The sequence below is a fragment of the Salvelinus fontinalis genome, chromosome 24 (assembly GCF_029448725.1).
Source record: "Salvelinus fontinalis isolate EN_2023a chromosome 24, ASM2944872v1, whole genome shotgun sequence".
Lineage (NCBI taxonomy): Eukaryota > Metazoa > Chordata > Actinopteri > Salmoniformes > Salmonidae > Salvelinus > Salvelinus fontinalis.
In genome coordinates this window covers 38,425,094-38,438,871 of record NC_074688.1, presented here as the reverse complement: position 1 = coordinate 38,438,871, position 13,778 = coordinate 38,425,094, and the positions used below count along the sequence as shown (strand labels likewise).

Genomic DNA, 13,778 nt, shown 5'->3' with positions numbered 1-13,778 from the left:
TATTAACAACCCATCCTGGTCATAACCCATCCTGGTCATGTTTACAACCCATCCTGGTCATGTTTACAACCCATCCTGGTCATATTATCAACCCATCCTGGTCATATTATCAACCCATCCTGGTCATAACCCATCCTGGTCATATTATCAACCCATCCTGGTCATATTATCAACCCATCCTGGTCATATAATCAACCCATCCTCGTCGTATTAACAACCCATCCTAGTTGTTACCTCTTCACATTTCCCCTCTTTCTAAGTTTCTAACCAATCGTTTCTGTTAGAACGCTGATTCCTGACGAATTGCATTTTGGCAAATGTTATATATATATTTATTTTTTTCATCAGTCATGTTGTCCGACGCTGTCCGGATCTGTAGCTCTACTTTGATTTAAGTGATCACATTTCCAGATGTGCTGTATTGTGTGCTTGGTTGTATACGTAACAGAAAGACCTCCTGTCACGTGTGTGTGTGTTTCTGTCCTGATGGGAGGTTTTACATGTTCGCTCTGGTGAGGCCACACACACACACACACACAGCGTGGCTTTACCTAAATGGGCAGATGCTTTTAACCAATAGAGAGGGAATAACCTCCCTGGTCCATTCGTTCTGCTGTATTGCCTCCAGCGTCATGGTGACCTCAACTCAGCTGTGTGTTTGCTGTATTCAGATCAGACAATAGTAAGCTATCACACACACACACACACACACACACACACACACACACACACACACACACACACACACACACACACACACACACACACACACACACACACACACACACACACACTTAGCAGCACTGCCTGTGTGGTTGTATCGACACATTAACCTTGGCACTGCCTGTGTAGTTGTATCTGCACAGTAACACCGTGTGTCCCGATTTCTAATGGTTATTGAAAAAAACGCTTACATAGACGCAGAATTCTAGATAGCCTAAATTAAGGTAATTAGGCACGTAATGCATAATCACCTGTAATTAAATGTTAGGGTGTTAATGTAATTAAGGATTTTATATGCCGTGTAATTTGGTGTGCAGGCTCTGTTGTGACTGTGTCAGGCACCCATCCTTACACCAAAGGTTAGGAAATAGGAATCCTCTTTGGACTATTGCTGTGCATCCTTGTTGAACTCTGACCTAGCAGGAGAGAGATGACGCCCCTACCAGATGAGTAGTGGGGTACACTATGCTGTGGGAACAGAATCATATTGTAGTGACTCACTACTACTAGATGAGTAGTGGGGTACACTATGCTGTGGGAACAGAATCATATTGAATCATATTGTAGTGATTCACTACTACTAGATGAGTATTGGGGTGCACTATGCTGTGGGAACAGAATCATATTGAATCATATTGTAGTGATTCACTACTACTAGATGAGTATTGGGGTACACTATGCTGTGGGAACAGAATCATATTGAATCATATTGTAGTGATTCACTACTACTAGATGAGTATTGGGGTACACTATGCTGTGGGAACAGAATCATATTGAATCATATTGTAGTGATTCACTACTACTAGATGAGTATTGGGGTACACTATGCTGTGGGAACAGAATCATATTGAATCATATTGTAGTGATTCACTACTACTAGATGAGTATTGGGGTGCACTATGCTGTGGGAACAGAATCATATTGAATCATATTGTAGTGATTCACTACTACTAGATGAGTATTGGGGTGCACTATGCTGTGGGAACAGAATCATATTGAATCATATTGTAGTGATTCACTACTACTAGATGAGTATTGGGGTACACTATGCTGTGGGAACAGAATCATATTGAATCATATTGTAGTGATTCACTACTACTAGATGAGTATTGGGGTGCACTATGCTGTGGGAACAGAATCATATTGAATCATATTGTAGTGATTCACTACTACTAGATGAGTATTGGGGTACACTATGCTGTGGGAACAGAATCATATTGTAGTGACCCACTCGATGAGCCGTGTTAGAGTTCCCACCAAGTGCTTCAACCTTATTGGCGTGATGCGTAAGGGATGTTTGTTACGCCAGCGACCCGGGTCAGCTTCCCTTTCCTGCCATTTGCTACCATATCTATCGGATTAGTGAGTGGTAAGAATTAGTGTAATCCCTCTGTTATAGTGTGGGCCGGGTTTAGACACACACACACACACACACACACACACACACAAACTGCAGAGGTTATTGCGTTCACAATCAAAGGATGAAGGTGAAATTGAGAGGGTTTTAACAGGGACATGACTTGTGGACATGCAACATGTGTTTTCAAGCTTTGGGAACCTCGGGGTGTGTTCCTGGGTGTGTGTTAATGATGTGGTGATCACTGTTCTGTGTGTTTCCTTAGTAACACTTCCTCCTTCTTCTTCCTTAGGGCCGATGAGATTGAAATGGTGATGACAGATCTGGAGAGAGCCAATCAGGTTAGTCTCCACCCCTTTAGGGCCTTGGTCGTTATTGGATAATGTAACCATGATCTATTTCTATGTTTCCGGTTATTACTAGCCCCCAACTGCAACTGCAAAGGTTGCAGTTGTAAATGACAATTTGTTCTCAACTAGCTTACCTGGTTAAATTAATAATTATTTAAAAAATATTACCCGCTCCCCCCACTGGGTTATTTCTACCTCCCCCAACGGGGTTATTACTAGCCCCCCCCCTCCCCCAACGGGGTCATTACCAGCCCCCCCCAACGGGGTTAATACTACCCCCCCCCCCCCCAACGGGGTCATTACCAGCCCCCCCCCCCCCCCCACTGGGTTATTACTGCCCCCCCCAGAGAGCCTCTGAGTTGATGCTAGAGTGTGTTATCATGCTGGCTCTGGCGTTCCGTCAGCGGAACTCCTCCCACATTCCACTGAAAAGGCAGAGCGCGAAATTCAAAAGATATTTTTTTGAAATATTTAACTTTCACACATTAACAAGTCCAATACAGCAAATGAAAGGTACACATCTTGTGAATCCAGCCAACATGTCCGATTTTTTTTAAATGTTTTACAGCGAAAACGTATATTTATGTTAGGTCACCACCAAATACAAAAAAGGACAGACATTTTTCACAGCACAGGTAGCATGCACAAAGCCAACCTAACTAACCAAGAACCAACCAAACTAACCAAGAAACAACTTCATCAGATGACAGTCTTATTACATGTTATTCAATAAATCTATGTTTTGTTTGAAAAATGTGCATATTTCAGGTATAAATCATAGTTTACATTGCAGCTACAATCAGAAATTGCACCGAAAGCAGCCAGAATAATTAGACACCAACGTCAAATACCTAATTACTCATAATAAAACATTTCTGAAAAATACATGGTGTACAGCAAATGAAAGACAGGCATCTTGTGATTCCAGCCAATATTTCCGATTTATTAAGTGTTTTACAGCGAAAACACAATATAGCGTTATATTAGCTTACCACAATAGCCAGAAACACAAGCCATTTACCAGTAGCAAAAGTTAGCGATCGTAACAAACCAGCAAAAGATATATAATTTTTGACTAACCTTGATAAGCTTCATCAGATGACAGTCCTATAACATCAGGTTATACATACACTTATGTTTTGTTCGAAAATGTGCATATTTAGAGCTGAAATCAGTGGTTATACATTGTGCTAACGTAGCATCTTTTTCCCACAACGTCCGGATATTTTTCGGACACTTTTTCTGACACACATATTCTGACCAAATGACTATTCATAAACATAACTAGAAAATACATGTTGTATAGGAAATGATAGATACACTAGTTCTTAATGCAATCGCCGTGTTAGAATTATAAAAATAACTTCATTACGACATCCAGCTTAGGTATAGCGAGAGAGTACCCAAAATCTGGGCGCAAACGACTAGTACAACATGTTCGACAGATATATGAAATAGCATCATAAAATGGGTCCTACTTTTGCTGATCTTTCATCAGAATGTTGTACAAGGGGTCCTTTGTCGGGAACAATCGTTGTTTGGATTTAGAACGGCCTTTTTCCCTCTCGATTCAGCAAGCACACTTGCCAAGTGGCACGAATCTCTCCATGTCAACAAACGGAAGAGAACGGAACACGGCAAAACTCCCGAAAAAATTTCAATAATCTGATTAAACTATATTGAAAAAACATACTTTACGATAATTTTGTCACATGTATCAAATAAAATCAAAGCCGGAGATATTAGTCGTCCATAACGGCAGCTTATCAGAAGGCAAATCCAGGTCCCTGCTCGCGCTCTCCAGAAAACAGGAAACTGGTGACACGTCATGCCAAGAGCTATAATTCGAGGCCAGATCAAGTTACACACTCAATTTCTTCTCTCACTGCTTGTCGACATCTAGTGTAAGATGTATGAAGTGCATCTAAACTAATAAACATCAATGACTTTAATAGGCAGCCCCTAGAAGAGTGCATCGATTTCAGATTTTCCACTTCCTGTCAGGAAGTTTGCTGCAAAAGGAGTTCTGTTTTACTCACAGATATAATTCAAACGGTTTTAGAAACTAGAGTGTTTTCTATCCAATAGTAATAATAATATGCATATTGTACGAGAAAGAATTGAGTACGAGGCCGTTTAAATTGGGCACGATTTTCCCCCAAAGTGAAAACAGCACCCTCTGTCCTCAACAGGTTACTGAAAGGAGGTAAGAGCTAACAGCTAGAAATAGACCACAAGATACTTCACTAGAGCCTCTGAGTTGATGCTGGAGTGTGTTATCATGTTGAATATTGATTTAAATTCATCACTAACACTCATTCCTCATAATACCCAGAGAGGTGTAAATGAACAAATAAGGAAGGAATTACGCTGGGGGGAATGTCATGAGTTATAAATCTAACCCTCGGCTCAGAGACCTCTGTAGTCTAAACGCCCTGATCGTGATAATAGATTGTTAGTGGGGCTGTGGGAATGTCAGTAATGTTAACATCTATTGTTGAGATGACTTGGGGATGTCTGGGAAGGCATAGCTAGCCACCTAATGCTAATGTTAGCCTTGAGCTCGGCTTTCTCATCATCCGCACGGCACACACACTGTCATTCTGTTTCCAGATACACCTCTGGGTCAAAGAGGATGACATCACGCCTTTCAGCTCTCACACACACACACACACACACACACACACACACACACACACACACACACACACACACACACACCGTCATTTTATATGCGCTGTGTTGACAGGAAACATCAAAACGGGTATTAAATAGACATGGTGTTTCTCCATGGAGATTTCAGTCACTTCAGCATGTAGTTCTCTCAGTTGATTAAAAGCTGTGCTCTGCAGTCTCTCAGTACGATCACCCACTTAGGTTGTGTTAAGACAGACATTCCAACTCTCTCGTGCTCCTTCTCTCTCTCTCTCTCATGCTCCCTCTCTCAATTCAATTCAATTGACTTTATTGACATGGTAGGTTCGTTATTACTTACATTGTCAAAGTATACACATCGACAAATAAAAATAAAATATATATGTATATATATATACAAAATATATATATATTAATATATAAATAAATGGTGGGACCAACAGCAATAATAACAGTAGTAGTGGACATGGGATTACCATTAACAACAACTACAACAACAATATTAATCAGAACAACAATAAATTAAAGCAACAGTAGTAGACCAGTGTCAATATGACTTGAAGACATATGACCTGGTATGAAAGACAAAACAAAATTAAGCTAAATGGGAAATATTATCAATATTACTTTGCATTTTTCACTCGCTGTCCCTCAGGTTGTGGCAGGAGGACACATATTTGGCTGCCAAAACTGCACATTTTGGCTTTTCACCCAATAAATATTTGATTTTTTCTTCATCTTTTATAGTTTCAAATTCTTTGTATTGAGTTATGATTTTGGGAAAGAAATATGCTCTTAGGTCTGAGTATTTGTCACAGTGTAGTAGGAAATGCACCTCTGTCTCTACCTCTCCTCTGGAGCAGAGTGAGCACAGCCTGTCCTCTCTGGGCAGCCAGGTTTGTCTGTGACGACCGGTCTCTATAGCCAGACGGTGCTCACTGAGTCTGTACCTAGTCAATGTTTTCCTCAGTTTTCTATCAGTCACAGTGGTCAGATAGTCTGCCACCATGTACTGTCTGTTTAGAGCCAAATGGCATTGAAGTTTACTTAGATTTTTTGTGGTGTCTTTCCAATAGGTTATATATTTTTCTTTTTGTTTTGTGATGATTTGGTTGGGCCAGATTTTCTGAGGGCTGTCCCGAGGCTCTATGGGGTTGGTTTGGGTTGGTGAACTGAGCCTCAGAACCAGCTGGCTGAGGGGACTCTTCTCTTGTTTAATCTCTTGACATTGTAGAGCTGTGTGATGGAATGTTTTAGGGTCACTTGTTTTTAGATGGTTGTAAAATTTGATGGCTCTTTTTTCTATTCGAATGAGGAGGGGGTATTGGCCCAATTCTGCCCTACATGCGTTATTTGGAGTTTTTCTTTGTACTTGCAATACAGTCTTGCAAAACTCTGCATGCAATATTTCAGTTGGATGTTTGTCCCATTTAGTGAATTCATTATTAGAGAGTGGACCCCATACTTCACTGCCATATAGAGCAATTGGTTCTATAACTGATTGAAACATTTTGAGACAGATTCTAATTGGAATTTCAATTTTGATGTTCCTTTTAATGGCATAGAATGCTCTTCTTGCTTTGTCTCTCAGCTCATTCACAGCCATGTGAAAGCTACCTGTGTTGCTGATATTTAGTCCTAGATATGTGTAGTTTTTGGTGTGTTCTAATAGAACTGTGTCCAAATAGAATTGATATTTGTCATCCTTATTTCCCGACCTTTTTTGGAATATCATTATATTTGTCTCTCGTGCTCCCTCTCTCTCTCGTGCTCCCTCTCTCTCTCTCTCTCGTGCTCCCTCTCTCTCTCTCTCGTGCTCCCTCTCTCTTTCTCTCGTGCTCCCCCTCTCTCGTGCTCCCTCTCTCTCTCTCTCTCGTGCTCCCTCGTGCTCCCTCTCTCTCTCTCGTGCTCCCTCTCTCTCTCTCGTGCTCCCTCTCTCTCTCTCGTGCTCCCTCTCTCTCTCTCGTGCTCCCTCTCTCTCTCTCGTGCTCCCTCTCTCTCTCTCTCGTGCTCCCTCTCTCTCGTGCTCCCTCTCTCTCGTGCTCCCCCTCTCTCGTGCTCCCTCTCTCTCTCTCTCTCTCGTGCTCCCTCTCTCTCGTGCTCCCTCTCTCTCGTGCGCCCTCTCTCTCTCTCTCGTGCTCCCTCTCTCTCTCTCTCGTGCTCCCTCTTTCTCTCTCGTGCTCCCTCTCTCTCTCTCTCGTGCTCCCTCTCTCTCTCTCTCGTGCTCCCTCTCTCTCGTGCTCCCTCTCTCTCGTGCTCCCCCTCTCTCGTGCTCCCTCTCTCTCTCTCTCGTGCTCCCTCTCTCTCGTGCTCCCTCTCTCTCGTGCTCCCTCTCTCTCTCTCTCGTGCTCCCTCTCTCTCTCTCTCGTGCTCCCTCTTTCTCTCTCGTGCTCCCTCTCTCTCTCTCTCGTGCTCCCTCTCTCTCTCTCGTGCTCCCTCTCTCTCTCTCTCGTGCTCTCTCTCTCTCGTGCTCGCTCTCTCTCTCTCTCGTGCTCGCTCTCTCTCTCTCTCGTGCTCGCTCTCTCTCTCTCTCTCTCGTGCTCGCTCTCTCTCTGTCTCTCGTGCTTGTGCTCGCTTTCTCTCTCTCGTGCTTGTGCTCGCTTTCTCTCTCTCGTGCTTGTGCTCGCTCTCTCTCTCTCGTACTCACTCTCTCGTTCTCGCTCTCTCTCGTTCCTGTGCTCGCTCTCTCTCTTTTGCATGCGCTCTGTCTGGCGTGATCTCTCATGCCCTTGCTCTCTCGTTTTCTCTCTCTCTCAGAGAGCGGAGGCAGCACAGAGGGAGGCGGACGCTCTGAGGGAGCAGCTGACCTCTTCTAACCAATCCCTGCAGCTGACCACCCACATTCAGACCACCCCAGACACGGTACGTTGTTCTATAGGACCAGACTGTTCTGATTGGTAGATTGCTATATTGATGTATATGTTAACCTATAGGATCAGACTGTTGTGATTGGTAGATTGCTATATTGATGTAAATGTTGACCTATAGGATCAGACTTTTCTGATTAGTAGATTGCTATATTGATGTAAATGTTGACCTATAGGATCAGACTGTTGTGATTGGTAGATTGCTATATTGATGTATGTGTTGACCCATAGGATCAGACTGTTGTGATTGGTAGATTGCTATATTGATGTATGTGTTGACCCATAGGATCAGACTGTTCTGATTGGTAGATTGCTATATTGTTGTATGTGTTGACCCATAGGATCAGACTGTTGTGATTGGTAGATTGCTATATTGATGTATGTGTTGACCTATAGGACCTGATTGGTACATTGCTATATTGTTGTATATGTTAACCTATAGGACCAGACTGTTCTGATTGGTAGATTGCTATATTGATGTATGTGTTGACCTATAGGATCAGACTGTTCTGATTGGTAGATTGCTATATTGATGTGTGTGTTGACCTATAGGAGCAGGCGGTGGAGGCGGTGTCCCGCTCCAGTCTGGAGGCAGAGCTGGGGGCCAAGGACAGGGAGACGGTTCAGCTGGTGGAAGACATTCAGAGACTGCAGGCCAGCCTGTCTAAACTCAGGGAGAGCTCCAGCACACAGATCACACAGCTGCAACTACAGCTCAGCACCAAGACTGCCACCCTCAAGGTAGGCTATATAGACACTCACACACCTCTCACACACACGCACCTCTCACACACGCACCTCTCACACACACACCTCTCACACACGCACCTCTCACACACGCACCTCTCTCTCACACACACACCTCTCTCTCACACACGCACCTCTCACACACGCACCTCTCTCTCACACACGCACCTCTCACACACGCACCTCTCTCTCACACACACACCTCTCTCTCACACACGCACCTCTCACACACGCACCTCTCACACACGCACCTCTCACACACACGCACCTCTCACACACGCACCTCTCACACACGCACCTCTCACACACGCACCTCTCACACACGCACCTCTCTCTCACACACACACCTCTCTCTCACACACACACCTCTCTCTCACACACGCACCTCTCACACACACACGCACCTCTCACACACACACGCACCTCTCACACACACACCTCTCACACACGCACCTCTCACACACACACACCTCTCTCACACACACACCTCTCTCACACACACACCTCTCTCACACACACACACCTCTCACACACACACACCTCTCACACACACACACCTCTCACACACACACACCTCTCACACACACACACCTCTCACACACACACACCTCTCACACACACACACCTCTCACACACACACACCTCTCACACACACACACCTCTCACACACACACACCTCTCACACACACACACCTCTCACACACACACACCTCTCACACACACACACCTCTCACACACACACACCTCTCACACACACACACCTCTCACACACACACACCTCTCACACACACACACCTCTCACACACACACACCTCTCACACACACACACCTCTCACACACACACACCTCTCACACACACACACCTCTCACACACACACACCTCTCACACACACACACCTCTCACACACACACACCTCTCACACACACACACCTCTCACACACACACCTCTCACACACACACCTCTCACACACACACCTCTCACTCACACACCTCTCACACACACACCTCTCACACACACACACCTCTCACACACACACACCTCTCACACACACACACCTCTCACACACACACACCTCTCACACACACACACCTCTCACACACACACACCTCTCACTCACACACACACACCTCTCACTCACACACACACACCTCTCACTCACACACCTCTCACACACACACCTCTCACACACACACCTCTCACTCACACACCTCTCACACACACGCGCGCACACACACCCTCTCACAACCGCACACATACACATACACGCTCACAACCTCACACACCTCTCACACAAACACCCGCTCACACACACCCACAACCTCTCACTCACACCCACTCACACCCACTCACAACCTCACACACACACACACACACACACACACACACACACACACACACACACACACACACACACACACACACACACACACACACACACACACACACACACACCCGCTCACAACTTCAGGTGTATGTACAAGTTGATTGTCATTATACTGTCTGGGAGTTTCCATCCTTCTCATTCATCATTCATTTAATCTCCGCCCCTCCCTCGCTCTCCTCTCATCCCCTCTCCTCCCTCCCTCGCTCTGCTCTCATCCCCTCTCCTCCCTCCCTCGCTCTGTTCTCATCCCCTCTCCTCCCTCCCCTCTCCTCCCTCCCTCGCTCTGCTCTCATCCCCTCTCCTCCCTCCCTCGCTCTGCTCTCATCCCCTTTCCTCCCTCCCTCGCTCTGCTCTCATCCCCTCTCCTCCCTCCCTCGCTCTGCTCTCATCCCCTCTCCTCCCTCCCTCGCTCTGCTCTCATCCCCTCTCCTCCCTCCCTCGCTCTGCTCTCATCCCCTCTCCTCCCTCCCTCGCTCTGCTCTCATCCCCTCTCCTCCCTCCCTCGCTCTGCTCTCATCCCCTCTCCTCCCTCCCTCGCTCTCCTCTCATCCCCTCTCCTCCCTCCCTCGCTCTGCTCTCATCCCCTCTCCTCCCTCCCTCCCTCGCTCTGCTCTCATCCCCTCTCCTCCCTCCCTCCCTCGCTCTGCTCTCATCCCCTCTCCTCCCTCCCTCCCTCGCTCTGCTCTCATCCCCTCTCCTCCCTCCCTCCCTCGCTCTGCTCTCATCCCCTCTCCTCCCTCCCTCCCTCGCTCTGCTCTCATCCCCTCTCCTCCCTCCCTCGCTCTGCTCTCATCCCCTCTCCTCCCTCCCTCGCTCTGCTCTCATCCCCTCTCCTCCCTCCCTCGCTCTGTTCTCATCCCCTCTCCTCCCTCCCCTCTCCTCCCTCCCTCGCTCTGCTCTCATCCCCTCTCCTCCCTCCCTCGCTCTGCTCTCATCCCCTCTCCTCCCTCCCTCGCTCTGCTCTCATCCCCTCTCCTCCCTCCCTCGCTCTGCTCTCATCCCCTCTCCTCCCTCCCTCGCTCTGCTCTCATCCCCTCTCCTCCCTCCCTCGCTCTGCTCTCATCCCCTCTCCTCCCTCCCTCGCTCTGCTCTCATCCCCTCTCCTCCCTCCCTCGCTCTGCTCTCATCCCCTCTCCTCCCTCCCTCGCTCTGCTCTCATCCCCTCTCCTCCCTCCCTCGCTCTGCTCTCATCCCCTCTCCTCCCTCCCTCGCTCTGCTCTCATCCCCTCTCCTCCCTCCCTCCCTCGCTCTGCTCTCATCCCCTCTCCTCCCTCGCTCTGCTCTCATCCCCTCTCCTCCCTCGCTCTGCTCTCATCCCCTCTCCTCCCTCGCTCTGCTCTCATCCCCTCTCCTCCCTCCCTCCCTCGCTCTGCTCTCATCCCCTCTCCTCCTCCCCTCCCTCGCTCTGCTCTCATCCCCTCTCCTCCCTCCCTCGCTCTGCTCTCATCCCCTCTCCTCCCTCCCTCGCTCTGCTCTCATCCCCTCTCCTCCCTCCCTCGCTCTGTTCTCATCCCCTCTCCTCCCTCCCTCGCTCTGTTCTCATCCCCTCTCCTCCCTCCCCTCTCCTCCCTCCCTCGCTCTGCTCTCATCCCCTCTCCTCCCTCCCTCGCTCTGCTCTCATCCCCTCTCCTCCCTCCCTCGCTCTGTTCTCATCCCCTCTCCTCCCTCCCTCGCTCTGTTCTCATCCCCTCTCCTCCCTCCCCTCTCCTCCCTCCCTCGCTCTGCTCTCATCCCCTCTCCTCCCTCCCTCGCTCTGCTCTCATCCCCTCTCCTCCCTCCCTCCCTCCCTCGCTCTGCTCTCATCCTCTCTCTTTCCATCCTTCTTCTCTATAGCAACTGGAGGAAAAGCTGCAGGAACATGCTGACTATGAAGAGGTGAAGAAAGAGCTGAGGTGAGTGTGTGCGTTGTACCCTGGATACAGTTGTACTCTGAGTACATTCTTGACAAATACTGGCAAGAATGTACTCATTCAGTTAATGATTGACATCCTCAGTGTGTGTGTGTGTGTGTGTGTGTGTGTGTGTGTGTGTGTGTGTGTGTGTGTGTGTGTGTCATTGCCTCTGAGGTCCTCTAACAACGTTAGAAGGGAAGCATGTCCCCTTGTCCTCGATCTATAAGTCGATACTGAGTGTTTATTAACATGGTTCCCTGTGTGTGTTAATGGATATTTTATTAGTAGTAACTCCTGCAGATATTCAACCAGAAGGGTAATACTGCAAAACAGGATCAATGAGTTAGCAGCCAGATAACTTATTTTTCTAGAAAGATACTCTTGAAATGGGCATGGTCGAGCTTTATTAGAACCCCCTAGAGTCGATGCCCCCCCCCTCCCCGTGGAAATATAGTTAGCATAATCCCCAAAAATGTGTTAAAGAGATGGTTTTGCCTGGGCTGCTTCTCAATCCACCAATGTCTGCCATTTCATCGGCGGTGAAAGGTGGCAGAGCTACAGCAGTGTTTGTTTGAGCTAAATCATTACAAACAGTTAGCAGCCAAGTAGAGGAGTTACACAAGTCAGAAATAGCGATAAAATGAATCACTTACCTTTGATGATCTTCATATGGTTGCACTCACAAGACTCCCATTTACTCAATAAATGTTAGTTTTGTTCGATAAAGTCCCTCTTTATATCCAAAAACCTCAATTTTATTTGCGCGTTTTGTTCAGTAATCTACAGGCTCAAACACAGTCACAACAGGCAGACTAAAAATCCAAATAGTATCAGTAAAGTTCGGGTCCACTCATTCAGAGTGGTCTTACTCTCTCATTTTTCAGAATACAATTCTGAATCAATTTCTAAAGACTGTTGACATCTAGTGGAAGCCATAGGAAGTGCAATTTGAGTCTTAAGTCAATGGATACTGTAATGGCATTCAATTGAAAACTACAAACATAAAAAAATCCCACTTCCTGGATGGATTCTTCTCAGGTTTTCGCCTGCCAAATCAGTTCTGTTATACTCAGACAATATTTTAACAGTTTTGGAAACTTTAGAGTGTTTTCTATCCTAATCTACCAATTATATGCATATCCTAGCTTCTGGGCCTGAGTAGCAGGCAGTTTACTTTGGGCACGTTTTTCATCCGGAAGTGTCAATAGTGCCCCCTACTTCCCTTTGTAGTCTGTAATAGTTTGCAAGCCCTGCCACAAAAGAGGAGCGTCGGAGCCGGTGTAGGATGCTTCAATCTTAGCCCTCTATTGACGCTTTGCCTGTTTGATGGTTCGTCGCAGGGCATAGCAGGATTTCTTGTAAGCTTCCGGGTTAGAGTCCCGCACCTTCAAAGCGGCAGCTCTACCCTTTAACTCAGTGTGAATGTTGCCTGTAATCCATGGCTTCTGGTTGGGGTATGTACGTACAGTCACTGTGGGAACGACGTCGTCCTCGATGCACTTATTGATAAAGCCAGAGACTGATGTGGTGTACTCCTCAATGCCATTGGAAGAATCCCGGAACATGTTCCAGTCTGTGATAGGAAAACAGTCCTGTAGTTTAACATCTGCTTCATCTGACCACTTTTCTATAGACCGAGTCACTGGTGCTTCCTGCTTTCATTTTTGCTTGTCAGCAGGAATCAGGACAGAGTTGTGGTGGGATTTACCAAATGAAGGGCGAGGGAGAGCTTTGTACGCGTCTCTGTGTGTGGAGTACAGGTGATCTAGAATTGTTTTCCCTCTGGTTGCAAATTTAACAT

General features: G+C 46.8%; 1 protein-coding gene across 7 annotated transcripts in view; it reads left to right on the top strand.

The window, feature by feature from the left end:
• Window positions 1-13,778, top strand: part of cux1b (cut-like homeobox 1b) — a 184,640-nt gene that overhangs the window by 97,853 nt on the left and 73,009 nt on the right. For all 7 annotated transcript variants that reach the window (XM_055880674.1, XM_055880672.1, XM_055880669.1 and 4 more), the window contains exons 9-12: window positions 2,373-2,421; window positions 7,843-7,947; window positions 8,505-8,693; window positions 11,919-11,977. In XM_055880674.1, the coding sequence (XP_055736649.1) occupies window positions 2,373-2,421; window positions 7,843-7,947; window positions 8,505-8,693; window positions 11,919-11,977 (402 nt within the window). The remainder of the gene's footprint in view (window positions 1-2,372; window positions 2,422-7,842; window positions 7,948-8,504; window positions 8,694-11,918; window positions 11,978-13,778) is intronic.